Here is a 15,957-nt window from a genome sequence, read left to right on the forward strand (position 1 = left end):
AAACTTCTCCAGGGCGATATACACATCTGCTGGACGATTGCGTCCTAGCAAATCCAGCTATGAAGGATCTAAACTCGTGGAACAGGGTCGATCCATATCAGCACCATCACCATCGACTAAATCTACAAGCTCTGTGAGACACAAAGGGAAAGTCCAGAGCAACTTGTCACTTATGCAGATGAAACAGATTGCAACGATTGACTCAATATCAGAAAAAGAGCTGGCCAGGCAACAGCAGAAAGCCCAAGAGGAAATGGAAATGCTGAGACTGTTTCAGAGAGAAATGTTACACAAGAAGGTGATGGAATTTATAGAGAAGCTGAAAGATAAAAAAGACGTGGAGGTTATTACGAAACTTTCGTAGAGGAATTTGAAAGTTTGGGCACTTTTACTTTTACACAACTCAATATCTTAAAAACGAAACTATTTCTTATTAGTTGTTTGATGTGAAACAAACTCCTTGATTATGCTGAAACTGAATCTCTAAGGAATGTGCTGCTGAAAAATTACTGCACTTACCGACAACCGCTTGCACTAGACACGCTTTACAATGGGCTATTGTATTACATGTGCTGAGACTGCCATGGCAACAAGCATACCTGTATGACTGTACTCAGCGCAACAGTGTGCAAAATAATAAAAAAATAAAATAAAATTGATGTTTTTCCTTTCTTTATTAGAAAGAGGGACAATACATATTATTGAACATTTTAACAAATGTAACTATGCCAGATTATAGCCTAATTTCCATCTGTAGACCCTCTGGCAGGTTGACGTTACACACAAGTTAATAGCAACATCAGAGACAGTATTTACAGACCATGTATATAGAGACAGGGACAAAAAAAACAGCGATCGCATCACAAATATGACTTTTATTGCCTGAATTTTAAGACTTTTTGCTTGAACATTTGGAAACTTCACTTTCTTACAATTTAATACCTTAAAAACAAAAATGAAAAATGAGTAAGTACGTTACTCTTTTAGCAAAATGCAACAGCAAAACTCATTTAATACATATTAGTGAATAAATTAAGCAATGCTTCCCATTTTCTTCATGGTTATTAAAGCTTTGTGCACAGGAGTCTCCATAAGTAAGGTGCAGTTTTTCTTCCACTGTGGAGAATCGGGAAGCTGTTTGTCTGCAACAAACAAAAGGAAATCAACATTAAACAACATTACCAAATTTAAGTTTTATGGGTGTCTTTAACAACAACATCACATGTTTGTAAACAGACTTTCTACATCTATTAAATGGACAAAAGTATCGGGTCGCATTACAGCAAAAGTCTGCTCAGCCACTGAAACAGTCCTGTCACTTCATGAACCGTTTGTGGCTGACCTCTTGTGGCTCCTGAACACTTCCACTTTTAATATACTTGAAGCTGATGGTTGAATATCTAGGATTTCACAAGCTTCCTTTTTGCAATTCAGTGACCGCTTTACAATGACCATTACTTCCACAAATGTTCGTAAAAGCATGTTGCATCATACGCCTGTGGGAATGGGACTGAGTTTGCATTTAAAACAAAAATGAATGTGAAACTCCTACCTTCACTTTCCAGATGGACTCGTGTGGGGAGACATCTGGTGTGGTCCGTGTAGTCCAGTGTGCAGAGCACAGCTGTCTTTTCTCTCGGCACAGTGAATAACAGCACCAGTAGTGAACATAAAACATTACTCTCCATCACCTCAACAGACTTATGTTTCTCCTATAAACAAAAAGCAAAACAGGGTCAATTTGATATTGTTTTAAAACAAATAGCAATGAATACAAAACGGTTTTGTGCTTTAAAGGCCATAAATAGTTTGTGCTTAACATTAATGGGTTCTTGGCTTTCAAAATTTACGAATGGAACAAAACTCCACGGTTTCTACTGTTCACCAACAAAACTACAGGTTTCATAAAAAGAACTGTGCAACTGTTTAGGGTACTTTTGATTGTTATATTCTTATTCATAATTTAATCAAAGTGTAAATTAATTCTGTAGTAGAACAAGCCCAAACGTCCAGCCAGAGATATGTTTAAAAAAAAAAAAATCTTCAGCCACCTAAACATGGAGTCCTGCAACAGATGGCTTTGCCCTCCCAGAATGCTGACATGATGGAGTCAACATCAGCTACTGAGGGATATGGTGAAATATAATTTAAAAAAGTGAAATCTGGCACCTTAACAAGCTTCAGCTGCTGCTTGCGACCAGCAAAGGCGTTGAGATGTTTGCTGAGGGTGTCCAGAAACACCCTCAGGTCTGTCTGCATGTTGTTCTGCTCAGCAAGGTTGTTTAGGGGAATAAAGGGAGGGATGTTGTGGCGACTAATCTTTACAGTTGGCTTCAGATCAATCTCCAGGTTAAAGGTGTCTAAGAAGACGTCCTCATAGGCCGTTGCGATAGATACGCACGCTCCTTTCCCCTTGCGAGTCTTTATGATGTCATACCCACCTGATGATATCAGCAAATAAAACAGAGCAGGAAAAAAGAGAGGATTAAAACAGACCAATAAAGATCTGAAATATGAGACACACTGGAAAAAGTCAGTGAAAACATCTCCAGGTGACACTGAACCAGAGGAAATAATACTGCAGTTAGGCTGATACCAATGAGGTGATGAGCATGTAGAAGATCTTTCAGCTGAGTGTGTCTGGCCATGAGCCGCAAAAGTTTTGAGTTCTCCGACTCTTCCTCCATGTTCTCCTCTTCTTCATCTGCACACTGTTTGTCCATAGCCAACCTCAGTTTCTGGAGGTCCTGTAACAGGGAAGTGCAACCAGCATGTGAAAGTGATGTAACGTTTCAGACCCAGTTCAAATGTGAGCATCATATTAACATGAAATCAGTTGGTTTATCACTGCTTTCTCACACCTAAGTAAACAATCAGGATCGGAATCCCAATCAAAAATACTATTATATGCCTGTCAAACAGTGGTTCATCTCTCGAGTTGTGTACCTTCTTTATGCTTGAATGATTTATAGATCGGTGTTAAATGGCTTAACAAAGAAATACAATATTCTTCTGAAAATGGTCAGGTAAGGATGAGTACTCTACTGTAGTATATAAGTAAAACACTAACATAAACTACTATATCTTGATAAATATTTCAATGTAATCGTACTATAAACTGTATATTTTATGAATATAAATACGGCTTATAATTTTATAAATTTATCACGTGTTTTGCGTAAATATTTGTCCAGCTTCTACCATCATGAGCCCCCAAACCTGGTGCGTCTGTATCTGTGCCTTCAGCTGCTCTCTCTGGGTCTTCAGTGCTTCAACTTTAGCCTTCAGCTCCATCACACGACTGTGCTGCTGAAGCTGAGTTTTACGACTCCTGGCTTTAACTTCCAGCAGACTCAGGTGACTCAAAACACCTGAGGATAAAGCACACATTTACTAACTTCTAAAGGACACAAACGAATGTTTTACTGTTGGGCTAATAGACATTAGCTCATAGCATTAGCAGGCTAACGAACTTTGCATCACAACAATGTTCTTTATAAGCTAGCTTGCGGTGTCGCTAAGCTAGTTAAAAGCTCTCGCTCCGAGGTACCTTTCGCAGGTGCTCCCTCCATGTTTCCCGAGTCTTTTTCTTTATTTTTCTGTACGTACTTGATCCGATGTAAACATCCACTCCTCTTGCAAGTTTTTGATTTTGGCGGCTGTTGCGTCACCACACCGCCCACTTCTTCAACCCCGGAAGAAAATTAAAAACAGTTTGCGATCACATGGAGCAATGGAGCGACAGATTAGCATGGTAAGTGTGTTCAAGTCCTTTTTTCAACATAGCATAAGTTTAAACACACAAGACACACGTTTATTTGAAAATACAACCCTTGATTTTCATAAAGTCGTGATTTCATTCATGGAAATACCTTCCTCATCAAGCTTTAACTAACGCAGTGCTCTTGAACGTCTCAGTGAAAGGCATGGTGACGGTTACACTCACCCGGATACCCACAGTGCTGCCCTGTAAAGGTAACCCTGCTCAATGCTGTTGTACCTGTTCTGTCTCCGCTAGCACACTGTTTCCTCTCACACACCATGCTGTCTTGATTAGGGCCATTTCCTTCATACCCAGTCAAGTTATGCAGATAACGTTACAGACGGTCACGGCACAGTTATTTATAACTAAAATATCAAAGCTACAGCAACAGTGTCTCCAAGTCAAATTAAAGTCACTTTTAAAATCCTGCATCATGCTTTGCTATAGTACAACGAGGCTTTTGTGACCTTGTATTTTGTGCACCTCCTTTGTGGGGTTTGAGGCAAAATGATCAATTAATTGATCAGCAGAGATTTTTACAGTATATTAATACCTAATCTGGCTCCCGGCCAGATGAAAGGATTTCAACCTTCAGTCTGTTTTAATGTGGAAGGAAATCAAAACAAGATACATGAGGATGCCACCCTGGACTCTTGAGTGACACCTATTTGTAATGCAAAAAACCCCAAAATGTTTTGAAAACAATCTTCTAGGTAATTTTTCTTGATTTAGTTAAGCAGTCAATTTAAAAATACTGCAATTTATAGTACATTCCACTGAAATATTTTTTATTGGCTGTATATTCTGATAGGAAAACACGTTTTAAAATGACCTTTTAACCCCTCTTCGCCACAGCTGGAAGCGCTTGTTTAAACGTTTGATGTCATTGACCTTGAAAACTCACAGTGACTGGTTCCTGCTGTAGCTCAGGAGCAAGGAACCTCCCCCTTTCCAAAACAGCTGACATTATTTTTGGATCAGCACAAGCAGGGAAAAGTTGACATAGTGAGAGGTTACGTGACTTCAGTTTGTCTGCTTTACATTGCACAGATTGGTGATATTCTCATGTAGCAGTGGTGCTTTGATGCAAGCATTACAGTTTAGTGACAGCAGACTCAGTGCTGAATCTGTTTGTCTGAGCAGGAGCACAAATGTCTAAGAAAAGCACAAGGAAATCAGCTGTGTGCAGATGTGTTTCTTCTCCAACTTTTGCAAAGTTGTTGTTGTTTTTTTAAATTTTATAAGCAGAAAAGGGCTGAATAGAATAATATTACATAATATAAATAATAACTCTGGATATCTGAGCAGATCACCTCACATGCAAATGATAAATAGACAGGTTCTTAAATAGCACTTTTCTAATCTGAGCACTCACTCATTCACACCCTTTCATACAAGCACTTTTTAATGCTTAAATGCTTTCTGTCTGACATTTATACTCGAATGGATGTATCAGAGAGCAACTTGAGTTTAGTATCTTGCCCAGGATTCAAAGCACCAACCTTTAACAGCCAGCCCACATGCATATTTATTCAGCTTTTTTTGTTTCCTTCAAGGTTTTTGGACTGTTATGACTGATGGGTGTGAACAAAGACGTTTCCTATTTTTCTGACCGTGTGTGTGAAGAAGCACACAATCTTCTCAAACTGCAGCCAGGAGACAATCAAGATGGACCCGTCCGACCAGAAGTTCTTCACGGTTATAGACTATGTGATATTTGCCGTCTTACTCGCTGCCTCTATGGGCATCGGGCTGTACTACGCTCTGTCTGGTGGGCGTCAGCGCACGACTCAAGAGTTCTTAATGGCAGACAGAAGCATGGGCTGCCTCCCCGTTTCCCTCTCGCTCATTGCCTCGTTCCAGTCGGCCGTGGCTATCATTGGCGTACCAGCAGAGATCTACACGCACGGCACTCAGTACTGGTTCATTGGCTGCGCCTACATCCTGGGCCTCTTCATTCCAGCTCACATTTTCATTCCAGTGTTTTACAGACTGCGCGTCTCAAGCGCTTACCAGGTTTGCCGAAGCATTTTCATTTTTCACCAGTACTCATTTAAAGCAAGCTTATCTTTAGATTTCTTATGCTGCTTTGTTTCACAGTATCTTGAGCTGCGCTTCAGCAAAGCAGTACGCATATGTGGAACTTTCACCTTCATCTTTCAAATGGTGAGTGCAGCACTGCAGTGCAATAACACAGGATGTGCTGATGCAAGGTTTTTTCCCAATATTTGATATTCAAATACCACAGCTACAAATATAACATAACTGCTGTCTTTCTCACAGGAGTAAAATATAAATAACCTCCCTTGTGTAACCTATTAAGAATTTTTTTTAAATGTAACATAACATTTTATAATAATCGGATTCTGTAGGGATGGTGCCAAAAAATAAGTTTAGGCTTACAGTTTTTTTTTTAAAAAAAATTTTAAATTTACAACTGGTAAAAATAAAGACAGAATAAGTGTAAATGACAGGGTTAGAGAAGGTGGACAAGTTTAATGGAGCTGGAGATGGTAGAGTTGAAGATGTTAATATTTTCACTGAGAGGGGCCAAAATTGGCAAGATTAGAAATAACTACATCAGAGGGACAGGTTAGATTGAGCAGTTTGGAGACAAAGTTAAGATAAGGCTGAGAAGGTTTGGACGTGTGCAGAGAAGCGATATATGCTGGACAAAAGATGTTGATGGTGGAGCTGCCAGGCAGGAAGAAAGGAGGAAGACCACAGAAAAGATTATGGATGTACTGAAGGAGGACATACACAGGGTTGGTGTGACAGAGGAGGATGTTAGAGATAGTGTGAGATGGAGGCAGATGATCCACTGTGGCGACCTTTAAAGAGAGCAGGCAGGAGAAGAGGAAGACTGATACCCAGTAGCTATGTCATGTTGTACCAGCTCTAGTTTTATTTTAAGCAGATATAATAAAGCGGTGTAAATATTCTTTTTTTTTTACTCTCAGCTATAAGGATAATAAACTTAATGTCACTTTGCACATTTAGTGGACCGCTTTAGTGCATTCAATAATATAAAGGCCTTAAAGTTCAAAGGTTTTTCTATGAAGCTGACATTTTCTTTTTGCCCGACTGCAGGTTATCTATATGGGAGTTTGTGTGTATACTCCTGCCTTTGCACTAAATGCAGGTAAGAAGAGGTCATTTATTTATTTATTTATTTATTTTTTACTTTCTCATTGAACTTAACTAAATAATTCTTGTAGTTCAGTGGGTTGCTCTCTGTCTCTGTTTTTGCAGTCACTGGGTTTGAACTATGGGGAACAGTGCTGGCCACTGGACTCGTGTGCACATTGTACACAACACTGGTGAGTTACATCACAGGCTCAGTTTGAATCAGCCATCTACAAGGGCTTTGAATAAATTGAGAGTGATTTTATTGAGCTTAACCTGATAGGAATGACTTGCTCTTCTGTCAACACTGCCTTTGCTACTCTATAAAAATAACTTGCAAGAACTGACAAAAAACCTGCAAAAAATACCCATAAATATTTTTTAGTAGGGTCTTTATTTTTGAGTAGCAGTTGAATACTTCTTGATTCACATATGTAGCCTTTTAATGCTTTCGGTGCCTTTTTGTCTCAGGGTGGTTTGAAGGCCGTCATCTGGACAGACGTCTTTCAGACTGTTGTGATGTTTGCAGGGCAGCTGGCTGTCATTGTGGTGGGAGTGCAGAAGACTGGAGGAGTGGCTGATGTTTGGAGGAAAGTCTGGGAGGGAAACCGCATCTCTGGCCTCGAGTGCGTTTGAAGTTTGCTTAATGGAAACGACTCTATATGAATATGTGAAATATGCAGGCAAGGGGCATGATATTTGATACTGAAAGCTTTCTGGGGTGTACAACACTGAGCACACATTAGTTGCATGCAGATGAAGATGGGGGGGGGGGGGAAATAAAATACACGGCATATATATCCAGATGATAGTCAAATACATCGCACACTCCAATAAAGCTGTCATTATTTTTCGTACCGGCAACCACACGAAACTTCCTTCTTTCTAACAGTCTTTCAAACAGCTGCAGAATTAAAGCACTCTGAAATCTAATGCTTTGTTTTGTTGTAGCTCGTACATTTAAAAACCACAGTGCGGTTTTTCTGGTGAGAAATTAGGTTTGCATTTGGTTATTAAAATTTACCATGCATTTGATTTCATAAGATATAGTCTTTAAACCGCATCTCTCTCTCTCTTTCTCTCGCCTGTGATACAGTCTAAACCCAGATCCGACAGAGAGACACACCTTCTGGACTCTTGGGGTCGGTGGGGTCTTCCTCATGCTGTCCCTGTATGGTGTGAACCAGGCTCAGGTCCAAAGATACCTCAGCTCACGCACAGAGAAAGAGGCTGTCAGGTAAGCAGTGGCTTTGATATTAAAGCAAAGATTCTTGTGAATTCATACTGATAATATGTTCTACAGTTATTCATGACACAACAGAGATGGAAGGAGACGGTAGATGAGCCTCTCAATATTTTATTTCAAGCTAGCTTGTATGTATTCATGTGCTTTATTAAATCCCGTGGCTGTTAGATTAGCTATATGTGTTAGCCACTCTGCTCTGCAAGTTTAAAGGAGGGTGCTCCAAAAAAACATGAAAAAAACATCTGCAAAAAGGATGAGTGAAATAAAAAGAAAATGACAAGAAGCTGACTTCAAAGTTAGCACCTTATTATGTTCCCAACCTCCTGCAGGTCTTGCTACATGGTTTTTCCCTCCCTGCAGCTGGCTCTGGCTCTAAGTTGTGTGATGGGGCTGGTCATGTTTGCACGTTACTGTGGAGAGGACCACTCTGACAAGCTGGCCAGTTCTTCACGGGATGCAGTGAGTTGCACTGTGCTGTGTAATGTTTTTAGTGTTCCCATCCATCCATCCATCCATCCATCCATCCATCCATCCATCCATCCATCCATCCATCCATCCATCCATCCATCCATCCATCCAGGATGAATATTGCATAACTGTCATACTCTTCTCTGGAGTAAACAAAATCTGAAGTGAAATATGAAGGATGATCAAAAATATTCGTGCCGAATTAAACAAAGTACCCCTGAGAGCACAAAAAAACCCAGCATTGGTATTTGCATATTTTATAGTGATACCTTTCATTACATTCGACTCATGTCTCTCTAGTGTGTTTTGGACATCAGAGATGATACAATATGTGTTTTGTTCCTGGCAAATTGTACATTTATGCAAATCGAACTGAAGGTACCAGGAAGATATGTTTATAGTTTGTTTCCCACAGATGGTGATATATTTTGTGATGGATATGCTGCACGGTCTGCCTGGGCTGCCTGGACTCTTCATTGCTTGTTTATTCAGTGCAGCCCTCAGGTACGGGACTTTCCACAGTTTCTGCAGAGACAGAATAATTTTTACTACCAATCCTCTTTCCACAGTATTTCATCCCTCAGCTTTAGGCTTGTCATGATACCTGCATTATCTACTCATCGTCACGTATGGACACATTTTCAATAATTGTCCATGACCCCAACGTTGCATGATGTTTACATGCATCTTTGTTAAAATAGGAAACATTTTAACTCACATTTCCAAAAGGAAAACAGGTTTTTCACTCTCATTAAAAGTGAAGAGACAAAAAAAAAAAAATTTTTTTTGCTGTAATTTGTGGCTGTGCTGATCTTTGTGATGCAGTTTCACTGTCAGTGGGGCACAGGTACTGCTCCTACACACACACAGAGTGAACCTGGGGGGTGTACTATGAACCAAGATTAATGGATTAGTGTGCTATGCTGAGTCTAAAGTCATACATTACAGTGTGAATAACCTGCTGCATTTGTAGGCTATTTGTCATGAAGAATACCATAAAGGTGGCCCTCTTTTCAGGTTAGATCACCATAGCAACTTCTGCTGAACAGCTAACCTGGGCTGGAACAGGTTATGTTCACAATTGGAAGTGACTCATTTTCACTATTTCTATTATTTACAGAATCTTTAAGTGTTGTATAGATTCACTGCTTAAGGAACCAGTTTTACCTGTAGAGATGTAGCTTAGTAACGCCACCAGTTTAAGCCCAGCTATAAAGTTACAGCAGCACAAACCGTTGCTATAATTTTACAGCTGCTAGTCTCATTGCCACTGGAATTTACATTTATGAAGTTGGTGATACAGAAAATATGTAAATGTTTGTGTTTCATTTGTAGGTCATTTTATCTACAGATGTGACTTTTAGTGACTTTTACTTTGATCTTGTGACAAACTCTCCTGGTGTCCATTTTACTGACTCAGAACTGAACACACTGCATAATTTTGATCTTTTAAATGCAAGTTTGAAAGTTTCAGAGCTCTAACGCGCAGATATCACATATTTGTGTCTATCTCTGATAGGAATTGTAGGTTTTCTCAAGCGAGTAAACATAAAGAGAACCTGACTGTTTATGTGGAGCTTGCTTTATAGCTCTGTTGTGGAGTTGAAACACTGTTCCATTCTCTTTATCTCTTGAAGATAATTAATAGGAGAATTTCCTCAAATTTGTTACCAAAGTTCACCTGGACTCAAAGATAAGACTTGCTACAGACCTATAATACAAGGTGGTAACTGCGGTTGTTTATCTTTTACATCAACTCTTATTGCTGTAATGATTTAGTAACTAGAATCCAAGCGGTGAAACATGCCTTTAATTTGCATTTTAAAGTTACACGCCCTTTTTCCCTTTTCTTGTTTAGCACCATATCGTCGGCCTTCAACTCATTAGCTACTGTAACAATGGAAGACCTCATCAAACCGCAATATCCTGCCATGACTGAGGCGAGAGCAACCCTGCTGTCCAAAGTTTTAGGTCTGCTCTCTGAAGCTTTAAATGTTGCAATTTGTGAATTAAAGCAGTGAATTGAAAATGATGCTTTGACCCTAAAGTTTATACTTGTGTCTCCTTAATAAGCTATGTCCTATGGACTGCTCTGCCTGGCCATGGCATATCTCACTCACCTCATGGGTGATTCGGTTTTACAGGTAAGCTCGCACCGGTTATAACTTTATAATCAACATACTTCTATGTTTGGACCGATTGTTTATCATATTTAACGTTAGGTGGCTTTGAAAATCTTCGGCATGGTTGGTGGTCCTATTCTTGGTCTGTTTTGTCTCGGGATGTTCTTCCCGTGGGCCAACTCCATCGTAAGTTGACTTCTAACGTAAATTCACAATAATGCTGTTTATTTATTTATTAACTTATTTTGGTAATTGTTTCCAGGGAGCTCTGGTAGGTCTGTGTGCAGGACTGGTTGTGGCTTTCTGGCTCGGCATTGGAAGCATCCTCAATCGTAGCACAAGACCACTACCACTCGAATGCGGCACCAATGCGACTATTGCTATTCAGACAGCGTTCAACAATACCACTCTGAGGTACAGATCACTCCGGCTGCACACTGTGACCTCTCCTCATTGATCATCTCCTTAAGCATCTCTTTGTTCTTCAGCCAACCGTCTGGACTCAAGAGATTTTACTCCCTGTCCTACATGTGGTACAGTGGCTTTAACTGCACTACAGTCATTTTAATAGGCCTGATTATCAGCTTTCTCACAGGTAGGTGAGTTCTTATGCATATCTTTATTGTCCATAACTTTTCTTTATAAAATTTTTATTAGAAATTCTTAATTATGTTTCTTAGGCCCAACAAAGGAAGAAGATGTGATGCCAGGAACACTCTATCCCCTGTTAGGAAAACTTTTTTGTTTTCTACCTGAACACCTGAAGAAGAAGCTCTGCTGTGTGACTCCACTGGGACAAACGGTGAGTGAAAGGATCGATTTAATAGCAAAGAACCTTGCAACATTTATATATGATGTATTTGCAGTAGAATAATAGTAAAGCATTAAGTAAAGATGGTGGTACAACCGTGTAACCCCGGTGAGACAGAGATGATGTTTTGAAATGTTTACTAGAATTTGGAAGCGCGGGACTTTTTTCAAGAGCCTCTTTTCAGGATCATGATTTGCAGGCGGCTAAAGTGGGATTTGGCAGCTTGGGCGTAGTGGTGCAGCATGGGAAACTAAATCACTTTAAATAAATCAGAATAATTTGTTTTGCTCTTTCTGCCCTTTTTAGCCAACCGAATTCTGCATGATATTAGTAACTGTTACACAAGCTTTATAACTAATTTCCAACACCTAAACCTTTCCAATAAGAAAGGTACAATTCAGTGAATCTAATTAGCATCGTCACTTTGAATATACATTCGTGTCAGCTACCTAGATGTAAACAGTCCAGCACTGTAAACTTTAACACATTACTCCAAACTAACCAGTTTAGCCTGTCCTAAGTTTCCTGATATTTTCATCCAGTCTTTGTATAACACAGAATTAGTGTACTTCAGTTCATTGTGCAAGAAATTGTAATTCAGCAACACATCATTTATTTATAAATATCTGACTCAAATTTTTTTAAAGTTAATTACAACATTATATATATATACACTTTAAAATTCCAAGCATGTAAATTTCACTTTCTAAGCAGTGCTCGCCTTTGAAAATAATCATCCTTCCTTTCTTGTCCTGTCTTTCTTGCATCTTTTTCCATCTCTGATAGTGCCACATATTAACATTTTATTCTAACCCTGTAAAATACAGAAAGTGTCCACATACAAACTTCACATCTGCATCATGAACCCATTGCAGAGTTGAAAGCGAAAAAGGATGAGTTTGCAGTGCTTGCAGGCCATGGATGTAATTATTTTCTTATTATTGAGCAAATATCTATATGCCGTCACTAGAAGCAATGCCAGGCTGCAGTACATGAAAAATTAACTCATCCAGTAGTGATATGTATGAACCTGCGGATTAGATTTATTTATTAACTGACTGCTAATCACCAGGATTAACACTGCAAATTGCAGATTGTTCAGTCGTGCAAATTTAAAAGTAATTTTTATTGAGCTGACCTGACAGGTTGATGAAGGCTATTGCAAAATGTAGGTGCTACAACCTGAAAAGCCTCTGGTTTTAAAGTAAGAATTGGAACAGTTAGACTAATCAGATAATCAGAGAGACTCTAATGAAGAATATTTCAGTCTTGTGTAAGGAATCCTCATATCAGTCAGGGCTATGTGAGAAACTCATAGTTCTTTTTAGACTAAAACTGAAAGAGGTGCATTCACCTATTTCCAAGGACTTAAAAGGATTCAGGACTGGGTGACTTCCTTCATCTTTATTATAAGTAATTTATCCTAACTGATTCGTCAAAGGTTGTATTCTTGCAGGAGTAAAAATCTGGTCTCAGAGACATTTTTTTATTATGTTGGAGATGGTGGGAGGGATTATCTGTAAACATCTTCAGGCACCACTGAATATAATGCTGCTTCCCCTTTTTTTTCCCCCAAAATTAGACTAAATATTATGTATGCTTGCTTGCATTTCGTTCGTATTTACTCTGCATCATTTAGAGTCAAAATTCAGAAGTTGGCAGCAGTCAGTCATTCTAACAGTTTATGGAAATGTGTAGCACAAAATACAGCAGTAGCAGTATGTGAAGCATCCCTGGTTTGATCCCCTTTGGGGCTTTATCAGAAAGGATCTCTGGCATAAAATACCAAATTGAACATGTAAAGCTACCTTCTGTGGAGACCCCTTGTGAATAAGAGAGTGCCTACCAGTAGCATTTAGCATAATGTCAGCATGCTAACTAACATGGTTTTTATAATCAAAATGATCACTGTTAAATATTTGCTGCTTTTTCACAGGTATGAATATTTGATAAAATCAGTTTCCTTATGTGTGTTTTTATCTTTTTAAATTAAAAAAATATCTACATATAGCTTGCAGCACCGCAGAGGCAACCTTCACAACACAAAGAAGGTAATGGACTGGCATTCCCACAAGAAGATAGATCATCACTGGAAGAGAGGGAAAATTTTCTTCCCGAGACTTTCGTAGAGTATGAAACCGCAGTGTGACGTCGACGTCTGTCACAAGAGGCTCTATTCAGCTCCCTCTAAAAATTTACATGTAGAAGTTGTGAATATCGTCCACATTAGATTGATGCCTGCAGCATTCAAAGCTACAAATTTTTCAACATTTAACATCAGAATTTTTTGTTTGTTTGCTTTTCTATTTATGTCAAAAGACTCAGCTGAACCTGTCAGTGTCTGAGTCAGTTATGTCTTACTTACATACTCTACTCTACTCAGCTTTATGTGAATGCAGCTGACAAATTGACCTTGTACTAGGCCCTGAGGCAGCTCCTCGGTTAAACATCCGTTTTAGCTTTTCTTCCATTAAGCAGGTTTATTCGGATTGAGGGCCCCTCGCAAACAGCAGAGCCAAAGCTGAGTCCCTGAGATGATTATCTTAGGAATATCCACTCTCACCTTGACATAAATGAGCAAAGACTATAGAGGCAACTTTCACACCTAAACTTTGCACATATGCCAACCTCATTATATTTTGGCCATGTTAAATTTGAGCATCTCCTATTGAAACAGTATAAAAAACTGCAGCAAGTAGGGTGAAGAATAACAGACTCACTTCAGATTGTTAGCTGCTTTCTGGAAGGTTTTTCCTGAGTACATGTTAAAAAGCTGAACTATGCTGATATATGTCAAAATTGATACGTTGGGAGCTTGACATAAGAGGAAAAGAAGTAAACATATTTTATGGTGATATTTTCTTTGTACTTGATGACTGTTTAGCATTACTGTGGCTGTTTTAAAAATGGTCCTGTGAAAAGATACAGCCTTATCTGTTAAGAATGTTTGATTATTACTTGACCGAAAAAGTACAAAACTTTCTAAAGAGAATTAAAGATTTTATAGTTACGTTGTTGTCTTTTGTGTTGTTTTCATTAGTTTTTGTAGTTTTATGTTTTGACTTTTTTATTCATTTTTTTTGTCTGTAGTTTTGAATAGATTTGTTTCTGTAAGTTTTAAGAAAATGTTTAAAGTTTAGTTTTTTATATTATTGAAATTGTTTATTTGATTTTTATCCTCTAATACTGGGGTAATTTCACATCTTTAAGAAGTTTAGAGTAAATATTAAAGTAAACACAACACTTTGTAAAAGGAATTGACCCAGAGCTACACAATCATCTCAGTCTCAGTGTTAGGAAGCGCAAATGATTCCTTATGTTTGACATGTTCAAAAAGTCAGTGAAACTGGTCGATATGACTGAAACTAGCACCACTGAATGAACAATGTCATCCCACTGTTCATTCAGTGGTGCTAGTTTCAGTCGTTATGCAACGTACTGTTTATAAGATTGGGGAAACCTGCAGTCAGCTGAGGCTGAAGAAGTCATTTGGATGAGTGACGAAACGTTTCTCCCACTGAAAACGCTACGACATCCAGATGAACAGAATCAACCTTTTGGGTTTTGTTTTGTTTTCCTAAGTTTTTATTTTATTTTTGCAGTTGCAAATTTCAGCGGGCCCTGTACAAGTTTCACACATGAAGATCAGTATAATGTAGCTGGAGGACTGTTTTTAAATTGTATTTAATTCGAAAACAGTTGATTACTTTTGTTAAACTTCCTGAATTAAAGTTGGAAGTCGACACTTCAATTGCATATTGATTGTTTGATTTAAAATCCACTGGGGTGGTGTATAGAGGCAAAATGACAAAAATTGAGTCCCTGTCCAAATTTACAACTAGTGCTATTTATAATTAGCTTGCATTAAAAATACAGGCTTGGTGTTTAAATGATTAGACATTTTTCAAACTTACTCAAACATCGTACTGAGTTAGTTGTATTAATATAATATCGTACTTTCCTTAAAGCAATTTGATTTTTTTCTTAACTTGCCTGTACCGTACAATGTATATAATAAGTAACTGGACAGAAAAACACCAACAGTATTAGGATTTAAATATATGAGCTATTTTCCAGCTAGTTACATCATTAAAATGTTGTTAATATAAAGATCTACATTCCAATCATGTATTCAAGTCACAAAATATTATCATTTATGCTTTTAGACACTTTTTACTCTTGTACATTTTGAATGCGCTATTTTTTTTTTTCAACTTAGTCTCCCTTCATGCACATGTTTTCGGTTGTGGCTGGTTAGATTTAGACTTCTCTGCAACATTCAAACTAAAAGAAATGTTTTGCATGTTCACATCAAGTTTGGGAGAAAGCAGCTTTTATTCTGGATGTCCTTTTTTTTTTTTTTTTAAGATAAACAAGGAAGTTTGCCGATACTATCTTTTTTCTTTTAACCAACTGATAA

General features: G+C 38.4%; 2 protein-coding genes across 5 annotated transcripts; one reads left to right on the forward strand and one right to left on the reverse strand.

Moving 5' to 3' along the window:
- Positions 1–655: 655 nt before the first annotated feature.
- On the reverse strand, positions 656–4,064 carry cenpo (centromere protein O). 3 transcript variants are annotated; one of them, XM_012923648.4, is made up of 7 exons: positions 3,947–4,064; positions 3,551–3,685; positions 3,220–3,371; positions 2,597–2,747; positions 2,170–2,441; positions 1,553–1,712; positions 656–1,142 (listed from the first exon to the last, which is right to left on the reverse strand). In XM_012923648.4, exons 1-7 carry the CDS (start codon positions 4,041–4,043, stop codon positions 1,033–1,035), a joined length of 1,077 nt encoding a protein of 358 aa, XP_012779102.3. In that variant the 5' UTR covers positions 4,044–4,064; the 3' UTR covers positions 656–1,032. The 3 variants fall into 3 exon arrangements, with proteins under 3 accessions (XP_012779102.3, XP_004540137.3, XP_076733944.1); XM_004540080.5 differs by having other exon boundaries at positions 4,001–4,058; XM_076877829.1 differs by having other exon boundaries at positions 3,551–3,682; positions 3,947–4,058.
- slc5a6b (solute carrier family 5 member 6) lies at positions 3,619–14,547 on the forward strand. 2 transcript variants are annotated; one of them, XM_004540077.6, is made up of 17 exons: positions 3,619–3,754; positions 3,919–3,975; positions 5,320–5,779; positions 5,864–5,929; positions 6,854–6,905; positions 7,016–7,083; positions 7,361–7,515; positions 7,986–8,126; positions 8,465–8,594; positions 9,019–9,107; positions 10,462–10,574; positions 10,677–10,747; positions 10,826–10,912; positions 10,989–11,140; positions 11,215–11,321; positions 11,407–11,528; positions 13,549–14,547. In XM_004540077.6, the coding sequence occupies exons 3-17, from the start codon at positions 5,432–5,434 to the stop codon at positions 13,684–13,686; spliced, it is 1,839 nt and encodes a 612-aa protein (XP_004540134.1). In that variant the 5' UTR covers positions 3,619–3,754; positions 3,919–3,975; positions 5,320–5,431; the 3' UTR covers positions 13,687–14,547. The 2 variants fall into 2 exon arrangements, with proteins under 2 accessions (XP_004540134.1, XP_004540135.1); XM_004540078.5 differs by having other exon boundaries at positions 3,667–3,754; positions 3,901–3,975.
- Positions 14,548–15,957: the final 1,410 nt, after the last annotated feature.

This window comes from Maylandia zebra, linkage group LG19 (assembly GCF_041146795.1).
Source record: "Maylandia zebra isolate NMK-2024a linkage group LG19, Mzebra_GT3a, whole genome shotgun sequence".
NCBI lineage: Eukaryota > Metazoa > Chordata > Actinopteri > Cichliformes > Cichlidae > Maylandia > Maylandia zebra.

Bases quoted from the DNA above. Each gene is read 5' to 3' on its own strand.
- cenpo (XM_012923648.4), bottom strand. From the start codon at position 4,043: ATGGTGTGTGAGAGGAAACAGTGTGCTAGCGGAGACAGAACAGGTACA. The intron at 3,686-3,946 runs GTGAGTGTAACC...CCGGGGTTGAAG, and splicing joins GCAGCACTGTGGGTATCCGG to AAGTGGGCGGTGTGGTGACG. The intron at 1,713-2,169 runs GTGCCAGATTTC...TTTTGTTTATAG, and splicing joins AGCAGCTGAAGCTTGTTAAG to GAGAAACATAAGTCTGTTGA.
- slc5a6b (XM_004540077.6), top strand. From the start codon at position 5,432: ATGGACCCGTCCGACCAGAAGTTCTTCACGGTTATAGACTATGTGATA. The intron at 7,516-7,985 runs GTGCGTTTGAAG...CCTGTGATACAG, and splicing joins AACCGCATCTCTGGCCTCGA to TCTAAACCCAGATCCGACAG. The intron at 11,322-11,406 runs GTAGGTGAGTTC...TATGTTTCTTAG, and splicing joins GATTATCAGCTTTCTCACAG to GCCCAACAAAGGAAGAAGAT.